Source organism: Athalia rosae, chromosome 5 (genome assembly GCF_917208135.1).
Source record: "Athalia rosae chromosome 5, iyAthRosa1.1, whole genome shotgun sequence".
Taxonomy (NCBI): Eukaryota; Metazoa; Arthropoda; class Insecta; order Hymenoptera; family Athaliidae; genus Athalia; species Athalia rosae.
In genome coordinates this window covers 16,403,745-16,426,330 of record NC_064030.1, presented here as the reverse complement: position 1 = coordinate 16,426,330, position 22,586 = coordinate 16,403,745, and the positions used below count along the sequence as shown (strand labels likewise).

At 44.5% G+C, this 22,586-nt stretch overlaps 1 protein-coding gene across 9 annotated transcripts; it reads left to right on the top strand.

Moving 5' to 3' along the window:
• Positions 1-223: 223 nt before the first annotated feature.
• Positions 224-21,974, top strand: LOC105690991 (KN motif and ankyrin repeat domain-containing protein 1). Of its 9 annotated transcripts, XM_048655568.1 has the most exons (11): positions 224-372; positions 558-600; positions 8,551-8,723; positions 9,198-9,397; positions 9,503-9,737; positions 16,541-16,656; positions 16,877-16,957; positions 17,197-17,424; positions 17,501-18,798; positions 19,810-20,419; positions 20,500-21,974. In XM_048655568.1, the coding sequence occupies exons 3-11, from the start codon at positions 8,678-8,680 to the stop codon at positions 20,950-20,952; spliced, it is 3,267 nt and encodes a 1,088-aa protein (XP_048511525.1). In that variant the 5' UTR covers positions 224-372; positions 558-600; positions 8,551-8,677; the 3' UTR covers positions 20,953-21,974. The 9 variants fall into 9 exon arrangements, with proteins under 9 accessions (XP_048511525.1, XP_012264633.2, XP_012264634.2 ...); XM_012409210.4 differs by having other exon boundaries at positions 233-600; positions 8,554-8,723; XM_012409211.4 differs by lacking the exons at positions 224-372; positions 558-600 and adding an exon at positions 1,928-2,861.
• The last annotated feature ends 612 nt before the right edge of the window (positions 21,975-22,586 follow it).

Sequence of the window (22,586 nt, the reverse complement as noted above, 5' to 3'; positions counted from 1 at the left end):
GGTTTGTGTCTCGTGTATACCTCTACCTTCCCTACCTACGAGAAATGCGAGAACCTTGTACTCAATGCTTCCCCCACCCTTCGGAATGTCGGCGTCCCAGGCGGCGACCTGGGTCTGCATCAAGACGCAGCCTCCCAGAAAGAAGTCGTCAACCACCGTGCCCGGAATCGCCGAACGCGAGCACGGTGTTTCTCCTTTTTAACTGTTGCGGTAATAATAATAATAATAATAATAGTAATAATAATGATCGTGTTCTCGTTAGTTGTGATCGATTGATCAGTTTTCCTAAAATCAAATCAAGTCGAATTGAATTAACAACGCGCGCAACGCACACGTCTTATGCCTATACACGGAACGCGATGTAGAAAGAAGGTAACAGTAATAATAATAATTGAAAAATATGCTTTCGGGAAAACGTGATTCGAATAAATTCATTCATCGTTATTACACCCGTAGTCCAAAGTACAATGGATTATTATTGTTATTGTTATTGTTATTGTTGTTGTTATGTGCATCGAATTATTAACGGCTACAAAAACGTACACGCGACCGATTAGAACTGGATATATCATCATGGTGCCGAAGACGAAATAAATTTAGGTGAGTAAAGTTCCGTTTTTTTTTTACTTTTTTTTTTTCTCTTCAAACATCAAATCTAATCGAATTCCAATCTCTGATTATTGTACATACCGTACAACCTTCGAGTTGTTTTTCTTCGAATACGTGAATTATATTTACGAGGATGATGCCTTACCTGAAGTTTGATTCATTCCTATTGCGATTTTCAATTAATAACAGTCATTACAATCGGTTCTGCGCTATTAGTTTTGTACAGCGTGTACAGAGGTACACGGCAAAATGATTTGCATATAGCATGAAAAAATCATTCCATATTCGATGAATGAAAAACTGCGTATCGAAATAAATTGTCGATCGAAACCGATCTGGTAGGAGTAGTTTTGATATGGGTCAAACGGAATGTCGAGTAAAATTGCGATCAATGTCATCGTTCGTGGACGGGCCAATTGATATTCAAAATAGAATCCCGCGCGCCTCCCGCCTCGCGATGACGAACGTCGTGTTTAACACCGACGGGGAGCGATACGAGTTTCGGGTTTTTCTGCCGAACGTGTAAGCGGGATAAGCTGGAACATTAAAAACGCCGCTTATCGCTTAATGGACCGAAATAGGTGCGACATCGGGCGCGGGTCGAATTCTGCAAACGAAAAAATTTCCACATCGCCCGCTACGCGTACGAGCGTCGCGTATCTTTTTCAAACCGACGTCCCGTCCGCTCGACGACCAGATGAATTTTAATCCGTCACGTCGCAACGTCGACGCGGTACGACGTTCGCAGCTAGGCGATCGTTTCGGCAGTTCGGATCGGCGATTTCGGAACCGGAAAATCGCTTTTTTCACTCCGATTCAGCTCGGCGAGATATTTTACGCGTCGAGGTACCACGTAACGCGGATTAATACGCGCGTCACGCTACCGATGCTCACCTATATAAACGGTCGCTCCCACGCCTCCACTGGTGTATAAACGTCCTTCTTAGATATCATTACCGAATTATTCGCGGATGAAAAATAGCGAATAGCGAGCGTTTCGTCGGACCGTCGAGCAGCCGTTCGACCGACCCACGCTTTAAATCGAGGCGTGGAACGTGTAACTTGAGTCAAGTATCACGATTCAGTCGGTGGCTCAACAACTCGGTGGGCGAGTAGCTTTTTATCACGCACACGTACGCCCCGTTACCCACATAATATATATACATATACACCGGTCCGAAAACGTTATTTGTCGCGCGATCACGATCGCGCCGAATAATCTGCGTCGATTTTTGTTGAGTCAAAAAAAAACGAAAAAAAAAAAAAAGAATCCAGAGGAAATCGACACCCGATCGATTTTAGATAAACCTCGCGGCGCGCTCGGGGTCCTCTTATCGTCGAGTGGAAGTCGAGGAGATTGAAATAAATCGGTGTTCGTTTTTTCAAGAAACTATGAGGCAAACGTCGGATGTACTTTTGCGTACACGCGCCTCGTTCGTTGAACGTTGCGGCAACGTTTGTTCCCGATGAGATAACCGCTTATCGCTCCGGGTACACGCATAGTGAAGTTGTAAAAACTAGAAACTTTACACCTGCGCAGGTGCGCGGTAAGCATCGCGACACGAGAGTTGGTTAAAACGTTTCAATCGGCGTTTTCGTATCGCTCGCATCGCCTACCGATACTCCGTCTGTTTTCGATGAGGACAATCAACCGAGTCAAAAGTATCTACGTACACATTGCGTAACAACCAATTGCCTCAGAAATTTTGAACACCTGCGCGGTTAATAGCTACACGGTATTTCGTTACACCTGTAATGAAATCATCACCGCGTTCGATTCGATCGAGAGATCTCCGTCGAATTTTTTTCACGTCGCGAGCGCGTCTGAGTACTACATAGTTCGTGGTTGACGGACCAATCGGATCGATCGCCCAAAATTTGAATCGAATCGAGTGATCTTCCGTTGCTTTTGAACAGTCGACAAAAGTTTCTAGGTGAAATTGACAAGGAATTTGGTATACAGTGGAAATCGAACTTTTCAAAACGAATAAAGATTTTGACGAAAAGAAGTGACAGTTGGTCACCGGGACATATAAGGTGAACCGGTGAACGCAGTGTGGACGTTAGATCTGTAATTAGTTAGTCACTACGTTATATTACAATGTGGAGAAATTGTTTCACGTGGGTCGACGAGAGTGTAGTGTGTGTAATAGTGTACGGTGTGGCGTACAGTTTAACGCGGGGGATGCCCTGAGGTCAGTTTAGGAAGTAGGAGAAAAAGAACGGAGTCCCGCTACGTCTACGAGTAGAAAGTACGAGTGTGTGTTTCTTTTTCTACTATTTGGCGGTTGAAAAATTTTCGCCCGAAATTACGTCAGGGACTATCTGAAACGCTACGGATTAGGGCTGTAAAAAGTTGCACGAAATCAGTCGCGACAGTTCGACTCGCGATCCGCCGTGGCTTTCGAAGTTTTTCAACTTCTCAACGCGCTACGTACCGCATCGTGTGTAGTTTCCTACGTTTTTACGCTTTTATAAAACATCGTAGGAATTTCAAGGTCGTTTTATTTATTCAATTCTTTACTACAACGCTAACCACTTGCTCAATTAGGCGTGTCAAAGTCACCCAGTCCGACCGAAATAAATTTTCATACGCGTAAAAACTACAACCGGATACAACATCTATTTTCTCCACACATTCCATGGTCTAGCAGGTAATTATCACCTACGGGCATCTCGGCCCAACGAACAAACTACACCTTTGTTCTCGGGCACTACGGTCCACAGTAATTATCGCGGCGATTATCAATCGATGACTAATTATCTCTTCCTTGTTCTTTTTTTTTTTTTTTTCTTTGTTTTTGTAATACTCGCCGTCAAAGTCAAGATCAATGAAACGTCTCATTCATTGGCATGTTTCTCGCTCTTTCAATCGTTAAAAATTGCGGCAATCTTCCATCGCGGATTCGAAAAGCATGATTCGAATGAAATAGGTGCTGCGATATATCGAGCTTATAATTATATCCGCCCTGAACGCCTTCGCGTTACGAATTGCATCAGAAACTACGGGGAGATTGCGAACACGTGTGTGCGTGCGTGTGCACGGAGAGAACTCCATCGCGGCGAGTGCGTGTCATACGCGTATCTATAAATGGGTTATGCGATTCTCTCGAGAGTTGAGTTTGAGAGGCGTGTGTTGTACGCGATCACAACAGAGATAACCGGGCCCCGTTTTACCGCCCGCGCGCCTTCGACCAGACCATGCTCGGGAGTCGTTCAATTTTTATCCCAGTCTCCGTTGTTCGATTTTGCCTTTCTTCGGTCGCGATATCCGGAAGAGGAAGCCAAAAAAAATGGAATCTCGAACTCCGTTTGTGCGACCGCAACTTTGAGCGTTCCTTTTTTTCTTTTTGCTTCACTTTCGCGGGTCGCGTCTTTCTGGTTTGCAGTCTCCGGTACCGTGTCGGATTCTAAACGATCTGACCTTCGCGTCTGTGTAATTTTTATACTCCCAGCTTTACTGACAATGAGCCCGATGCTACAATGACGACATCTGTTGATCCGCGTAAGATATTACGCGAAACGAATGAGAATATAAAAAACATCGTATTATGCACGATGATCTTATAGTGTTCGAAACAGACATAAACGTTACATAACGTTTACGATAATTAGAAACGTTTGTATGTCACGCGCAACGCGCTGAAGTACTTTTTTTTTTTTCTCTTCTTCTTTTATTCTTCTTTTTTATTCTTAACTTTTCTTCACATTCGAACCGTCTCATATCGTGAACGTATTTATACACGTATACACGTCTTTTATGCACGTATCATTTATGTACATAATATGCGACCCAGTTTAGACAAGGAATCTAAAACTTTCCTGCGATTGGTCGGCTCGAGTTTCGTTATGAAATTGTCTTGGTTAAACAAAACGTTTCGGGACGTGCGTAGACTGGATATAGATTAAAAGTTCTAAGAAAGTTTCGCTACGCTGGTGTGTACATTGAAAATTCACCGGTCGAAATCACGAGGATCACGTTCGTCGTCTTCTGCTTCATGGAGTTACAGTACAGGCATAGTGAACGCGGCGACACACGAGTTGAACAATTGTTGTTCCCGTTCGCTAGTCTGCAGGCTGATTATTAGATTCGGAATCCGCCAGATGCTCGAATTCGCTGACGTCTAAATTCTGACGTCGTATTATTGCAGCGCGGCGTTGTAAAAAATCGCCGTTAAAACTCGCCGTATGCAGTCGACGTACCACGAAATCGTAACGCGTTGACGAGATGAAGTTCGGTAATAAAATTCGCTGGCGCCGCGCGCGGTCCAACTGTTTCGCTTCGAGCAGATAGGGGCTGAAACAAAAAGGTATTTTATCTATATTTAGAGCTGTGCGGTCTTCAGTTTCCAGGAAACACTTCCGATCCTGTGAGAGTCGCGGTGTGTTTTTATTCCGGTACTTAACCGAGCGGGGTAGGGAAGGCCGCGGGATTTGTGAAAATGATAAAAATAAATGATGGTTTTTTTTTCCATCTTCACCATCCGGTTTCTAAATATATTTTCGGTTTCATTGAGAAAAACTTGACGTGCGGGCAGAAGGAGGCACTAGTGCGCCGAGGCGAGGGTAAAAAATAAGCCGTAAATAGGGTTGAATTGAATTTTTCTGAACGAGCCAACCTCAACGGGAGCGGCAAGTTTGGTCTCCTCAGACAAAACCCAGACCGTTTCGTCTTATATTGTGTTGTGTTTCAAAAACTTTCAACAGTTTTTCACACCGTCCGTTACTTTGACTCTTATTTCCTCATATCCGTTCCTCCCTTTCTTCTTCACTCGCTTCTTTTTCTACTCCCGACTCATTCTTTTCTCGACGATGTTCTGCCCGCACTATTTATTTATACACACGGCGGCTCATTAAAATCTCAACCCATTAAGATCGTCCGAAGTAAAAACATCCCATCCCTCGACTTGACTAATTTACTTCGCACCAATTATTGTGGAGCACGTGAAATTATCCACCTGTGAAAAATACCCTTCGTGCAGCGACGAATTTAGACTCGAATGTCGTGAGATTGGAACAATCGGTATCGTCGTTATCGTTTTTACCGATGAAAAACAATAACGCAACGAATGCAATGGCGCTGATAAAAATGGCCGTGCGTAAACTCGAATTTCATTTACGATTTCACAGCGTATGCGAGAGCTGGCTGTACGTAAGTACAGTCACGTTGGTTTTCTGGTTTGACAGCTTTTGCATAAGTTGCCGTACCAACAGAAACGATCGAAAACCGGATTTCGAAGTGATTCGCTTATCTCCAAGGGACGAGCAGCTCGGATTCAACCGTCGGTTACGCGTTTTGATTTTGTAATTCCAGAGGAAGAGAGTCGAACGTAATCCAACGACCCGTCGCGCTCGGCCGTTGCGGAATAACGCGCCTTTTTTTAAGCTGGAGATTTTTTCTCCATCAATTTTTGAGTAAAGTATATCCCAGTTTCTTATCACCGGGGTAAAAATATAAATGAAAATAAAAGAGGGTCGATGACCTCACCCTGATATTATAAATCAATGAGTTCGTAAACATCGAGGACTCGATTCTTATCGCATTCAAAAAAGAAGAACCAGAAGCTTTATCAAGCGTGACTCAATTTATTATCTATCGATTCCCGGTGCTGTCCGCTTTTCCATTCCACGTTATTGGAACAGTTCGTCTTTGGAATCGGTGATCGACGGTCAGTCTGTCATATTTGCGATTCGGGAGAAGTATATTCTTGTATCGTTATCGATAATGGCTGCGTCGGGTTGATTCGTTCGGTACATCCGAGGAGGAGATCCGAGTTGCCAAACCAGGCCACGGTTGTTCAGAATTAAAAACCAGGAGCTAAGGTGTTCGCTGGGTACACACATGTATACCAGCCAGTACGTTACGTGTATACTTTTTACTTTCCATTCAACAACGTAGTCGCTGTAGTTCCACAGGCAGAGCTCCGTCGACGTGCTACATGCGCGATACCTTTTACGTATAGACTCCAGTTTTATACATATGGACATGCCTGACCGTACGGTTCGTAAGATCGACGAGCGAACCTTCACAGACTCCGCCGCTCAAACACCTCTTCAAGGTTCCGACCGGTTTCTTACGGTCCTACCTGCCTCTCGTAATACCTCCTGCAAATCCTCGAGATTTAACGACCGCTGCACTCGATCATCCGGCTCTCTGAGAAAGTAAAATCTGTTCGAGTTCCTCTTTTTTTTTACGCGAAATTCTATCCGAAAAATAACATGGAAATAACAAGTTTGTTCTTAGAATAACATGAAAGTAACATTTTTGTAGAGCGTTATATTATTAAAATATGAATTTCCATAATTTTCTATATATTTGTCAACGACCTATAAAATTGCAGAGAACAAACATGTTCTTTTCATGTTATTAGTCAACGAACTATGAAATTTCAAAGAACAAACATGTTATTTTCATGTTATTCGTCAACGACCTACAAAATTCCAACGAGCAAACATGTTATTCCAACGTTATTCGTCAACGACATATAAAATTTCAAAGAGCAAACATGTTATTCGTCAGAGACCCATAAAATTTCAAAGAGCAAACATGTTATTCGTCAGCGACCCATAAAATTTCAGAGAGCAAACATGTTATTTTCATGTTATTCGTCAACGGACCATAAAATTTCAGAGAACAAACATGTTACTCTCATGTTATTCGTCAATGAATTATAAAATTTCAAAGAACAAACATGTTATTCGTCAACGACCTATAAAATTTCAGAGAGCAAACATGTTATTCTTACGTTATTCGTTAACAACCTATGAATTTCAAAGAACAAACATGTTATTCGTCAACGACCAATAAAATTTCAGAGAGCAAACATGTTATTTTCACGTTATTCGTCAACGGACTATAAAATTTCAGAGAACAAACATGTTATTCCTATGTTATTCGTCAACGAACTATAAGATTTCAAAGAACAAACATGTTATTCTCATGTTATTCCCATATAAAACTTCGGTGGTAATGCACACTATCGTAGACTTGATATTAAAAGCTCAGATTTCCAGGGACTTTCTTTAAATTTATTTGGAAGCGTTTAAAACCCTGGGAGCATCGAAATTCGAGAACAAACCCTGTTGAGGACCACCCTAATGTAGCGTGCATTGATTCGATCAACACGGTCATCGATCACCAAGGTTTCTCCGACTCCGGCTACCACCGCGTAGATGACTGTTCTTTCTTTTTTTGACATTGTCACCGATATCTACTGCTTCGGGGCACCGACCATCCATATACCCTAAGGTCGTCAGACCAGAAATCCGGATGACAAAATTAGACCCCTCCGAAGATACTCGCTTGCGCGGTAAGAAATAGTCGAACATACCCGAGAGCCGGAGAAGCTTCGCGCTCCGGATGACACAGAATAGATTCGAGGAGCACGTGATCCGCGTTACACGCATAGCGAAACCGTTGCGGGCTATCTTCGCACCGAACAATTATATAAACGATCCCTCCTCCTCGCTCTATAAAACGGAGACGCTATTCCCCGATCGGAATGAATTTTTTCACCTCGAAAGCTACGCTTTTCATTTCGTCGATCTAAAAATACGGATTGGACGCCTTTCTCTTCTCTTTCAAGCTTTTATTTTGGCTTCCCGACTACCAGTGGAATGGCCTGTTTGCAATTATCTATATGAATGGTTTCCCTTCCAACGTCCGTTATAATTAGTCACGATTCGACGGCGCCGGTTCGGCTGCCGGTGGGACCGCGTGTAGAGTCTAGACGTTAAGCGATATTAACGTAGGATCATTTCACTTGTTAGTTACACGTGCTTTAAAACCACGTGCTCGGGATGACAGATGACCACGTGGCGATGGTGTGCGGATCCAGCGCGTGGTTCACACGTTCACGCTCAGCCGCAGCTGCCGCACAGCACGAATATTTTCGGACGATCCTCTTGATTTTGAAAATTCATCTCCACGTTTTATTCCAGAAGCCCGAAGATGATTTCCCGTCGATGATAACCCGGAGACCCTGAGGAAGAGGCGGAAAAAAGAGAAACGAAAAGGAAAAAAAGACGGACGGAATAATAATCGAGATCAAAGACTCGGAAGGAAAGGATGTCGCTGACGGTGGAAATCCAGGCACCGGTCCTCAACGGAAATGGTAAAAAAAAAAAAAATAATTTTCGGGAATCCGTCGGAATGGGGTAATCGCGTTGGGAAAATTTCGGCTCGACTCGAACAATTAAATAAAATGAAGTCGTACCCGAATGTGGGAGGCTAACGAACTTTCTTTGGATTATTATTAACGGGGAGTTTTGGATGCCGGCCAATAGTTACAACAGATTCGGTTTCAACTGTAATTCAAGAGGTCGCCGACCTCCCTTATTCACTGCTCCGAGAACGCTGGTTGCAAATATTTACAAACTGCTACCGTTAATACTCCGCTTCGAATCCAGTACGGAGTTTATCAACATGTCGCTATATCGATAAAACAAACGCCGACTAATTTTCCAAATCATGCAATTTCGTGCGATAAGATTGTCGAATGGTCTCGAACGCTCTTTCGAGATCTAGCGGAGGGAGACTTCGATGCTTCAATAATTGGATAGCTGTAATTTTCTGGTATTTTTTGCAGTGGGCGGTCAGACCTACATCTCCGGATCGATCGGGGCGAAATGCCTCTGCTGTCCGTACGGCTACCACATCGATTTGGACTTTGTGAGATATTGCGAGGCGGTAGCAGCTGGAAGTTCGGGATCCGATCGCGTCAGCGAGAGGCGAAGGAAGAGGGAACGCCGACGACAATGTCAATCGATGGAGGTCCTCCTCGGGCTGGTAGGCTTCCCCTATTTTACGTCGATCTTCTATTTTTGCCGGATAACTCGTAGCTACGATTTATTGCGGAATTGAAAAATTTCAATGACGAATTCAACGTTTCAGGTGAGCCCGGCCCTGGCGGGGATCGAAGTCCAGTTGCCGAAAATCGCTCAGGAAAATTTTTCTACGAACGGCACGATAACCTTGCCGAGGTCGAGTCACGCGAGACCTTGCAACGTTCAACATTCGCCGATTCTCGATATCAGCGACGTCGTCGGTGACTTTGAGGCGACCTTGAGACGTTCCTCGAGGCCTTCGAAAACCACGAATCACCGAGATAACGGTGAAAGAAATATCGGTGAGTCGAGGTCTCACGCTAGTCCGTCAAAATTAATGAACTATTCTTCGTGGCTAATATCGCCTGCGAGAAAACTAACCACGTAACTGCATCATCACATGAGGTAGAAAATTTCCCGCGCTCAACTGGTAGGCAACTTTTCGGACCCCGATGTGACGCGGTACACCACGCGATAATGCAGTCTTCGAACGCCCTAACGATTTTAATAAAAGAATCGCTGTAGCAAAATTCTACGTTGTAATTTTCTCGTAGTTTTGAAAAACCGTCCTTCGACTGCTACAGGTAAGACACCCTTCGACCTTTCTCCCCTTCCCTTTCCCTTTCCCTTTTCCGTCGTAGGCCCTACCGATATTCGGGGAAAGCGAATGACAGTATAGGTAAATACTTAACGTCATTACGATAGTTCGGATTTTCGGTCAATCACTCTCTCGACTTCGAACGGTTCGGTTACGTCGTGACACTTCGTTGTACAGATCGCAGGGCATTTATTATATCGTATGTTGACTTACTATGGTGTGCGCAGCTGATTCTTACGGTATTTTCCATTTTTACCGCGTCAACGTGCTCGAATTTTTCGAAAGAGTATCGCAAGTTTTGCTATTGAAACGCGTTTGCGAAATTTGCCCATCGTTTTCCGAAAACGCTGTCAATTTGTACGACGTGAACGTGATTCGGTCGATCGCAACCTGCAGTTTACTGGGTGAGTGTATTTTTTTTTTTCTTTTCTTTTTTTTTCTCGTCTTCCAATCGGTTTACACGGGATACGAATTCGATCCGATCCGATCGGCTCGACATTTCGTAATTAACACGAGCGCACTCCTTTGCCGATAGATTTTCTGAATTTCCAGTACACCTAGTTGCCCCATTAATTAACTAGTTCGTGAACAATTTCCTTTCACCGTTTCTCCGTTTGTTCGTGCAACTCCGTTTGTTCGGGCTAGCGTTGTTCGACAACGCTAGATCAAGAATTTCGATAAAAACTGTAGCCCCGTAATTGGAACATTGATAATCCGACGTTACGTCAGTTTTGAAATTTTCGTCAGCGGAATCGCGATTCCGTTGCTTTCGCGATATTTCAATGCGCTCACAATCGTCGTTTCCTGTTACATTGTTTTTTCTATTTTCACGCGATTCGATCGCGAGGCAAAACGGCAGCTTCGATACCGCGAGGTTTCATTCACGTTAGACGCTAATTGGGCTAAAATGCTGCCAGACATTCGCCAATAATTCATCCTCAACGTCTCGTTAACCTGACGTCTGTTCGGGAATCGCTGAGCCGTAGATCTGCACCTCGCTGTACTTTCTTGCGTCAAAAAGGAAAAAAAAAAGGATGAGGAGCGGTATACCTGTTCGCGCCCGACGCGAATGAGGAACGTTTTTCCCCGGCGAGTCTTTCGCACATTTCTCTTCTTACGATAACTTGAAGCCGCGCTTATCTAAATGCGGTTTGTCATTGCAACTACGTTGCTAACTTCAATACGATGCGACCCGATAATGAGCCCCGGCTACCGTATCGCGCCGCTCAGGTATGGAGAAACGCGATCTAGTTTTCTCTCGACAATATCATTTAGCTTCTCTAATCTTGACCGTAAATTGTCGATTCGTTTTCTCGCTATTAGCAAATCGCTACAGTCGAATTATTAGAGCCGCACTTTCCCCTGTTTAATATTCACACGGTATTGATTTTTTTTTCCCAGAAAAATCAACCCGAATTTTCTCACCAACCGCTCATTTCTACCCTCGCGATCCCTTCGATTCACCGCAGGTAGACGAGGGACTCGACGGTCGCAAGTTCTTAGCCTTGAGATTTTCAGGTAAGGAACGACCCACGACAAGTTTTCGAATGAATTAAAAGATTCCTCCGATTGTTAGCTCTGTATTTTTAGACTCCACCGTTCTCAACCATCGGGTTTTGAAATTTCAGCGATGAATCTGGCGGCGATTCTTCGAGGCGCTTTTTTCTGTATTTTACTTCTGCATAATATTTACACTGACCCAATTAAACGGGAACACTGACATAAGTTCGCGGGCGATTTTAATCAGCCCGATTGCGTCGGATATCGTATCAGATGATACGGATTGGCTTGGTAATTATTGTTTTAAAATGGATTAGGGATGCCTTATCTGAACACTTTCCGATATCATTGAGTTAGCCACTGGCGCCATGTTGCGACGAGTTGAGTAAAAACGTTGCGAACGCGTATCGCTGTCGATGTTGAAAAAACATAAATGTCAGTCGATTCGCGAAATGTACGAGATGAAAAGTGGCGATTGTCGTACTATGAGAAAATATTTCACAATTCACGAACGCGGCCATCATGGTATTCGATAAACTAGTCAAACACTGGCGCAAACCGAGTGAGTATATCAAATATTTATTTCATCGCTTATCTCCTCCTCATTATAATATTTTATTTACTCGGTGACGTATTCGGATAATATTAGTTGCGCGTTTGCCGGATAGAAAAAAAAAAAGAAATAAGTAAATTTAGCGTAACGATCTTCTTTCCGAGCATACGTCTTCTCTCTCCGCGTCGTTCGATAATTATTTTTTTTTTGCCCGAATAGCAATTGCAGAGAGTCGCTTATCCAATTAGCATTCGTGTTATCCTTTGAATCTCACTTGTATGTACATAATACAAGTTTTGCAACATCGGCTCGTAAGCTATTCTCTATCTCGTTGAACGGATGTCTAGAATAAAACTTAAAGACGAGAATTATTCGACGCAAAATTGTTGTACGTTATTCTTGTCCAACGCACGAATCGTACGGCGTGCGCCGACGTCGGTTGTGAAAAGAAAAATAATTAAACGAACGAAGAAAATTTATGTATTCGCGAAAGGTAGTTTTATTAATAATACCGAACTTTCGAGTTCTCTCCTGCGAATCGCCATACGATGTACCCGTACACTACACGACGTCGGTAGACGCAATCGACATTCTAACGAGTACGTCAAAAAATTATTCATTTTCCAAAATGAATGAATAAAGTATTTCTACTTTCTATTCTCCATATAAGAGGAGATACGATATTAACAATAAGGTGAAAATCGAGGAACCCCGATTTATGTAACGCTAGCGTACGGCCGCATTTCGTTGTTACAATTTTCTCCAAATAAAGTACGTGGAATAGAAAAAAACACTCGGCGCGTTCATCCGCGTCCACGTTAATAACATCGGTAAATTTATTCGAAAATTTCAATTTCGTTACGCCACTAAAAAGCCTTTCGATTCGTCGTCTACGGAAATATCTTTTCGCACAAATCGTGACTCATTGGCAGTAAATTAAAAACCCGTTGAACCGTTCGGCACGGTTCCAACGCCCTTACGATTCTAAAGACGGTTCCGCGGCGGAAGCGACGTTCGCGGAACGCACCGGAACCTTCGCCGCCCAGCGCCCTTTCCAGGACACGCGCACGTCCATCACGGTCGATTTGGGGTAACCAATGGCGGGTTTTCATTGGTCGAAAACGAAAATCCTGAAATTCAAATATCCGCCAATCGAGTACTCGCGACTTCGTGCGTACTCGGCTTCGCACGATGTGTTTTCTCGGTTAAGTCCACCCGACGAACGGACGAGAAAATCTCTTCTGTATTCCAATTAGATCCGTTGAAAACAATTTGCGCCTCCAGACACCTTTTGTAGGTATATTGCCCGAGCGCGTATTATCGCATTGTCGCGAATAGCCGCCGTTCGCGGCGACGATAACGAAGAATAGAGGAAGAAACGGATCGGCGGAATTCGTGTTTCCTTTTCTATTTTCGCAAGGATCGTTGCGAGGAGCCGAGGAAGTAAGTAGGGTGGACGCGGGGCGCGAGTACACGGGGAACATCGAAGCCCCCGGTTGTTGCGTTACATCGCTGCGTTCGGTATTTCGCTCCGTTGCTTTTCTTTCCGCCGAACTATGAACGAAGAAAAACCCGGCGCGGTGGTCACTGAACGAACGAACACAACGGACGGAAACAGGTGTTTTCGGCCACGCACCAAAGAACACAACTACGCCCATTCGAACTCACCTTGCAAACGAACGGTTCTCCGCCGACCGCAACGCACCGGCTGCCTCCTCGAACTTCTTACTTCTCACTTCCTCTCTCGCTTCCTCCGGATTAAATTCGTTGCAACAGAGAAATTGAAACCTCACTACCGATTCATGGAGATCGCGATTCATTGACTCAAGTCAGTCTTCTTAATGAAATTGCAGAAACTTCGGTTCTCGTTTTGAATTACATAAAAAAAGAAACTCGCATTTACCCCCTAGAAACGATAGAATCGGGGTGTTCGGTTTGGAATAACGTAGACGATGAGGTTCCACCTGTCGAAAAACAGTTCCCATTCGAAATGAAAGAAAAATGATGGAAGCAAACCTTGAGGATCGGAATATCCTCGGAGCGTGCTCGATTTGTTTTCCATCTGCAGCAGAGCCGACTAGATCTCACAGTATTGTAAATCTCGAGGTATTTGGATCAATGATCATCGCACATGTCGTAGAACGAGCGCATATGGTCCATGCACCTGTTCGCGCCAACTGCTATTTTACCAATTGGATTCTGTCGGACTCGGTCGACCTTTTTTGAGTGCATGAGGCATTCAAAGTGTCGACTGCAACCTGCTCTGTTACTTACATTCAGCTCGATATCTCAACGGCTGGATGAAAATTGTTTTCGGAAATCTCCGGGAGTTTTTTTCTCGATTCAAATGCTCGACGTCGGGTTCGGATACTCGGCTGTTGTCCGATTGCGTCAATTTCCTTGATCGAAGATTAGATTAACAGACATGAGCACGGTCGAGTCCGGCGATTGGAGAAAAATCGTTTTTGACTTTTGATATTTGCGAATGTTGAATAATTCTTGAGTGCGGACGCGATTTCTGCAGTCTGCAGTATGCCGGGAGAACGTACTCACGATCGAAAGGTTACATGCTGCCGACGATAAAAAAAAAATGATCAATTTCGGGGGCTCGGGATCTTATGCAGCAAAAAATTTCGAAAATTTTCGAAAACTTCTTGATATCCATGTAATATGAGGAAATTTAAAAAGCGATCCTTTCACCGTTCCGATTCTCGAAATACACCGCGAAGATTCTCTCGGAGGCGGATAGAAATTTCGATAAACATGTATTTTCTTCGGTCGAGCGTTTAGCGGTCGAGGCGAGGCATAATTGATACATCGATGTTGGCCGTGTGTGTTTGATGATGATAAGAGACAACGGCAATAACACAATGACGACGATAGCGATAAAACTAATGATATTAATGACAATGGAAACGAAACGAAACGAAACGACTCCACGGAGACGCTACGATGTAGAACGTTCGACCTGGGCCTGGTGATCCCCACTCTGGCCACCTCTAAGTAATTTTCTGAGTCCACTTCGCCGCCGGACCGTCAGAAGCAACAGTTAAACACGCGAGCCCGTGCCGGGAATGTGGATAACATGGAGTACTTGGAGTGCTATTTAAATATTCCTTCTCATTGTTTTTCCCCCTCGCGATACGTCGCGTAATATGGGGAAAAAGCCGAGGCACCGAATCGCGCGATCTCAAGAGAGAAAACGATGCATCGATACGTATAATCAATAACCGTAATTAATTAAGTAATGATTGAATCATCGTTGTGTACAACCGGATTGTAATTAACAACGTTGATGAAATGAAGTTTGAATCAAGCAATTATTCGTGAAAAATTATAACGAAAAAAAAACCAAAGGCTGATAGCTCCTGACGCTAAATTTACAAATAATCTCTGTGTAATGGATCTTTTATGAAAAAAGAATTAAGAAAAAAGAACAATTAATCATTTCCTTCGATCTGAAAATTTGAAAAAAGTATACGTCTCTCACGAACGAAGATGTGATTTGTAGAAAAAGTTTCGATCGCCACGGCGATCTGTGATTTCGATTAAAAAAAAAAAACAAAACAAAATGTTTAAAACGAAAGATTGGAGAATCCAATAAGTTCACATTTACCTACGTGATGCTTTGCGATAAATTCGAATAAAATGGGTGTTAAAAGTTTTATTCGAAAACGTTTACCGTTCTGTAAGTTAAAGATAAAGAAACGAAAAAAGAGTGAGTCGATAGTCTAGTTTATCATTCACTTTTATCCTCAAGCTTTCGCACAAACATCTCACTGTTTTCTTCTTCTGCCCTTCCGACGACCGTTTCTATTTTTTTTTTTCTCCAGACAGATCGTTGTTCGGAAAACATGAAATTTCACGTGATATTCGCAGCTCTGATCCACGAGAATTTCTCTATTACGAATTCGCGGTCTGTCCCGATCGGAGAGAAAATAGAAAAATCGAATAACACGACGAATAAATTTCTTTCGAACGCAAGACGAATCCTGTAGAGTTATGTCATCGCCAACCGCTGCCAATAATTGTTATTTTTTACCGCTTGTTAGTAAGAGCAAGGTTAAAGTTGGAGTTCACACGACATCTTATCTTTATGCAAACAGTGTGAATTCGTACGGTTGTGTTATCATCGTTCTCATAATACCGGAGCTAAACACCATGTGTGTTCGCTCTGGTCGACTGGAATCTATTGGAAAGAGAGAAAAAAAAAAAAAAAAAGAAGAAAATATATGTCAACGCAGTCCGCTTACCGCGTGACCCCAAGTCGGAACACTTTTCGAATGATTTTTACTATACCTGGACACGAATCCGAAACGATAGAAATTTTCTAAATCTCGATTCCAATAATGCTAGCTATCGCTAATTCACTCTACACGGGTGGTGGTCGGTCGAATCGCCCTCGCCGTATGGACCGAAACGAGGAATTCATAGTTTCTCGATTTTTTTTTCAGACAGCTGCGTATCCTCGACACCTGTACAAAATGCACCGCAAAGCGATATCCCGGCGGACTTTGACAGTGCCAGTATTGGCAGCGGAAACTCGAACCTCAGCACCGGAGCATTGCAGGTAAACTTTCTGATCAGGTTTGACGGATAATTGCTTCTTTTTTTTTTCTGTTTTTTTCTGTTTTTTCTTTGAATCGATTCCCAGGAGACACCGACAGATGACATCAGATATTACGACATCGCGCGTTTTCTCGTCGAATAGTTTTAAGTCTAGTTGTATTTCAAGGTGAACCGTTCTCGGTCGAATCTATTTATCATGGAACAATTAATTCTGCCAACAGAACATCAGGGAGCAAATGGCTCTGGCGTTGGAAAGGATGCGGGATTTGGAGGAGCAGGTTAAGGCAATCCCCATGTTACAAGTGAGATATTTGTTCCTTGATTATTATTATTACGCTGGATTCTAATTAAGTGACTTTTACACGGAATCGGGAATGAGCGTGATTTCCACGTTTGGACAACAATCGTCGTCGGGTTCCGGACTCCTTACCTTTCTACCGATTAATCAAATCATACGCTCTTACGTTGTTGCTTTCTACGCGCTGCACAGTTCGGAATTTTTTTCTCAAACAATGCTTTTATCACGCGGGAAATCTTTCAGGTCAAAGTATCCGTTTTGAAGGAAGAGAAAAGGAATCTGCAACAGCAGATCAAAGAGCTCAACGAGGTCAGTGCGAACGACGACAGAAACACGTCGGAAATGTACCAGAGTCAATCGTTCTCCGACGAACGCAATAATTCGGTCACTCCCGGTCCGAAAATTCCCACCAGAGACATGGGAACCATGTGCGGAGTGATGACCAGGGACGTCGGAGTTTCTCATCAACAGGTGAGGATCGTTCCAGACGGCTGACGGTAAGTTCCGAGTATCGTTTCTTCGGCTTGACTCTCCAATTTTTCAACAGACAAGGACCAGAGACGCCGGTATGGTGACCAGCACCCCGATCCATCGGCATTCCGATGAGGACCGGACGACCGCGAGCATCGACGATTCCCTGCTGACGACGCCGCAGAGGTGCAACACGGTGCTCAAGAGTCTGGAACGCAGCAGACTGCAGATCGAGAGCATCCTGCCGTGCGTTATGGGGAGGCCCGAGCCGAAGTTGTCCCGCAGCGGTCTGAAGTTGGAGAACATATTCCCGGAACTGAAACAGCCGAAGGTGTTGGAACGGAGCGATTTGCGAATCGAAGCGATACACCCGGATCTGAGCATGCTGAAAAACTCGACTGACTCGACCGTCGGTAGAAAAAAAATGGAGTCCTCCGCCAGTCACAAACGGAGGAAGCTCCTACAGCGCAGCGGTCTTTATTACGACGAGATACTGCCGAAAAGCAGGGAAGAATTTTTGAAAATAAAGACCAGAACCTGCGCCACCGAAACGACTCTGAACATGAAGGATGTCCGGACGAAGGACGAGTTCGCTGAGGACCTCGAGGAAAGTTTGAGGATCTTCAAAGCCGAGAACACCCCAAAGAAAGTGACGACGATATCCGCGGAGACGCAGTGCTCGCCAGAATCGGCGAAACCGTTGCTGAAAATCGTCGAAAAATCGGAGAAGGCTGTCCAGGCATCCAAACCGTTGAAATTGACGTCGAGCATCGGGGTGACGGTGAAACCGAGGTCGTCGGACATCGGAATCGAGGCGAAACCGGGTCCCGGGACTAGGAACGTCGCGGTGGGACCCGATCCGGTGGCGACGCAGTCGATATCCTTGAACGCTCTGGGTTCCAGGAGTCATTCCTTCAACTACGGCGACGCGAAGGTCGCGAGGAAGACGACCAAGTCGGTCGGCGTGACGGTCGAGGGTCTCGTGAAGACCGTCGCGAGGTCGACGGACACCGCGGGTTTGCTACCGAAGAAACGGGAGTTCGGAACTTCGACGACGAAGAAGAAATTCGCCGACGTTTCCGTAGGCGGTTCCGTGAGACCGCACATAAGCATATCCTGCTCGGAGAACTACTGCGACAACTGCAAGGACACCATCAAAAATCTGGCCAAACAAATACTGAACAACAACGAGAACATCAATCAACAGAACAACAATCAAGCGTCACGCATACCGAGGCCGTCCTACATCCCTCTCGGCTCGCCAACCGATCACAGGAGGCAATTCAAACGGCAGGACACCTATACCAAGATACCGGCGTCCACCGTCATCAAGTACGACGCCGACAATAAAGAACAGTACGAATCAAACAACCGGTGAGTCTCCTCATTTTTCACCTAGCATTCTAGTTTCCATCGTTAATTCGAAGTGGCTGTCCTCCACCGTCGATATCTCGTTTTGAAACGCGTGCAAAGTGGCGTCGTCGGTTACGAAACGGTTGCCGGGGTAGCGATTCGATTTCGCTGCTCGCGGAGTCGGTTGCGCGCGGTCCGTTTTTTCTTCCGCGAACGTTCGTTCGGAAGCAGACGTGCGCACAAGTTTGTTGGCAAACGTTAGGGCAAACGGTCGTCTGGGTGGCGTCTGGACATGTGTTGCACCTGGACGGTTACCATGGCGATCATAATTACGATCCGCTTCGAACGTTAGCAGTCGTTCGCACGGGTGGCGCGTGGACCCGAAACGGTGGTGCACCAGATTCCCCGGTATTCGTACTAACGTTTCGACGAAAGCGGTGCGTCGCAGAAGCACCAGATGGTATCGATCGATACTTTTCGCCCGGCTAGTATGGCGGTATGTTGTCGTTAGTCCGGAAGGTCGCCGAGGGTAGTTTCATCCCTATTGCTGGGGGATCGGAAACGTTCGGACATATTTTCGACGTCGGGAAGCGCGTGGTGGTTTCGCTGATAGCCATCGGCTATGGTGGATAAGTGAGTGTTTCGTTTGTCGAGGGAAGGACATCGATGCTCCGGCAGTACTCGCCAGTGTCCGATAATTTTCACGACGATGAGACGAGCCAGACATTGGAAGCACCTCGCGACGCTGACGCTGGGTAATTTCTCGGCAGCTTCTAGATTCTCGCCAACTCGGCCGCGTCGCGTTGGCGCTTTTGTTATTCGGACGCCGGAGATCTCTTCGCGTACTATGTGAAATTTTTATCGCCCTCGTTCCCACGAGATTCGAAAAGAATGCACCGCGAATGATCCGAGAGAAAATAGCGCGGAAGCTTCGTTTGTTTATCCTCATTTTCCCCCTCACGGTTTCGATTGTTTTGCACACACTAGCTGCGATTCATCGCGTAGTGACGTCTTGTTTTCATTTTTGCGCAGCCTCCAGCACCTGGACGTCGGGAACGTCGTCAACGACGATGAGAAATTGTCGTCCGAAGAGTCGTCGCCGTGTAAAAAACAGTCGGAAGACGTCGAGAAAAACGGATTGCCGGACTCCGCGCTTTTCCAACCGATTCAGGACAAACCGAGGCAGAAAGTCGAACCCTCCAGGGAAATGCGCGCGGCTATGAAAGTCCTGAACGACAATCTGAAGAAATCACCGAGCCGCAACATAAGCCATCAAATAAAAAACGCGACGACGATCATCCAGCAGGAATGGTTCAAGGTGTCGAGTACGGCGACCGCCAACCCGTTGGACGTTGAGGACTACTTGGACTGTTTCGAGGAGACTTCTGCCGCCCTACTGGAATACATCGTGAACATGAACGACGCTAGCGGAAACACGGCCATGCATTACGCGGTTTCTCACGGGAATTTCGACGTTGTTTCCATACTCCTCGATTCGAAAGTCTGCGACATAGACACCGCGAACGTCGCCGGGTACACCGCCGTGATGTTGGCCGCCCTCGCCGAAGTCAGAAATTCGACCCACTCCTCCGTTGCCAACAGGCTTTTCCAGATGGCCGACGTCAATGTCAGAGCGAAACAGGTATTTACGAGTTCGAAAGAAACTGAAATGAGATCTTCGCCAATTCGACGATAACGTTCGTTTCTTTCGTCATTTTTCAGCACGGACAGACTGCTCTGATGCTCGCCGTTTCCCACGGACGCAACGACATGGCGAAGCTTCTTCTGGACGCCGGCGCCGCCGTCAACATCCAGGACGAGGACGGCAGCACAGCTCTGATGTGCGCCGCCGAGCACGGTCACACGGACATCGTTCGTCTTCTCCTGGCTCACCCCGACTGCGATTCCTCGATCCTCGACGTCGACGGTAGTTCGGCGTTGAAAATCGCCCTCGAAGCCGGTAATCGCGACATCGGGGTGCTCCTCTACGCCCACGAACACGTCAACCGCGGTATCAGTCCGTATTCCTCGATGAGAAGGAGCGGCAGAAAGGGTTCGAAACCGACGACGCCAACCGGAGGACCTTCGCCGTCGGCGCCCGTGAGTCCGGCACCTTCGAGGAGACTAAACTCTTCGACGATGTCGTTGAACTCGTCGAAATTCGCGTCGAAATGATGAGCGCGCAAGAAAAAAATTCTCCGGTGCGCCCGTCGAGGTCACCGGTGAGTTTTTAGAATATACCCAGACATATCTTGAGCGGAAGTGTACTCGTCGACTTTGATTTTTCTTCTAATCTCATCGTCGTTTCCTTTTTTTTTTCTCTCTTTGGGACATCGTGAGCCGATCAAAATTTGAATCGATCTCTCGAACTGATTGAAACAGCGTTTGTAAACGGAAGGAGTAACATTTTTCTTCTTTTTTTTTTTTTTTACGATACGTTGACGAGATATTGTACTAATTAGGCAAAGGGAATAATCACTGCCCGATATATCCTGCATAAAATCAAAGTTAGTAATATATCTTATCAGAGTTCGATTCGATATCGCGTGCCTGATACGGTATTGGGCCCGGAGTTGTGTAAATAGTACGTAAGGATATATATTTTTTTTTTTCTCATTCCAGATCAAACCGCGAAAAATGCATTTCTTTCTACGCTCGTGTATTTTACAAGGGATTACATTTTTTTTATCGTCCTTTTCCCCTCTTTGTTTTTTTTTTACTTGATTTTCGTGTAAAATAGGTTCAAGTGGTGCTGTAAGCGATTAATATAATATGGCACACGTCTTGCCCGATTTGTACTTCTTTAAATCGTTTTTGATTTAAAAGCAAGTATGCTTACGATTGAATATACGGTGAACAATGTTGTTTTCTTTTCTTTTTTTTTTTAAGTTGTAACATTCATTTTCGATTACAGCGATCGAACCGAAATCAGTTCCGATCGTGGATGTAAAATAATAACCAGATTACGAAGCACGATAATTGTTGAGCGAGTAACGGGATGAAATCGATCGATTTTTTTGAGGGTTTAAACATTTTCTAATAGCAACGTAAACGAACAAATATTAAACAGGATTACACGGAACAAAGCGTACAGGTAAAGTTAAAGGTCTTCCAACGCACTTGTAGAAGCGCAGTTTTCCATCCAAAGGAATAAAAGAATAACGCAAACGAAGAACATTCCAAGATAAAGAAACACGTGAAAAAAGGAAACAAAAAAAAAAAAACAGATCAGCTTGTTGAACGAACAATTTTTTGCATTTACATATTATCGCAGCCAATTATTATCGCTACTTTGATCGTAGCCATACGCGAATAGACTGAAAAGGCCTAAGAATTATTATCAATTTGGGAACAAACGCGCGAATCAGCAAATGCGATAAAATTAGGTCGAAAGTTATACCACGAACTGCGAGAAGATAGGAACCCTTAAATTTACGTAGCCCATAGGGTGCTAGAAATGAATAACTATCGATGATAAAAATATTTATCAAATATCGATAGTGGCAGGAATAATTGTGAGAATAATGATTGTTGGTACACTACACTGTGAAATTATAAAGAAAACTTTACAACTGAAACTGTCATACTTCTAACAAAAAAAACGAGTAGATAATTATTCATTATATTGTCTAGATTTCTCTATATACAAATACAAATAGTATATGACTATTATGAAGAAGTTATTTACTACGAGAAGGAAGAAGTTAGTTAGTGCGAGGCGGTTGTTCTATTGTCCTGCGTCAAACTACTAACTGCGCCTCGTGTAAGATTTTTATTAGATGGTTGTGAATAAAAAACTAAGTTATTTA

Excerpts from the sequence above, each read along its gene's own strand:
- LOC105690991 (XM_048655568.1), top strand. The coding sequence starts at position 8,678 with ATGTCGCTGACGGTGGAAATCCAGGCACCGGTCCTCAACGGAAATG. Across the intron at positions 16,657-16,876 it reads TCAGCACCGGAGCATTGCAG|AACATCAGGGAGCAAATGGC; the intron begins GTAAACTTTCTG and ends TTCTGCCAACAG. Across the intron at positions 17,425-17,500 it reads TCGGAGTTTCTCATCAACAG|ACAAGGACCAGAGACGCCGG; the intron begins GTGAGGATCGTT and ends ATTTTTCAACAG.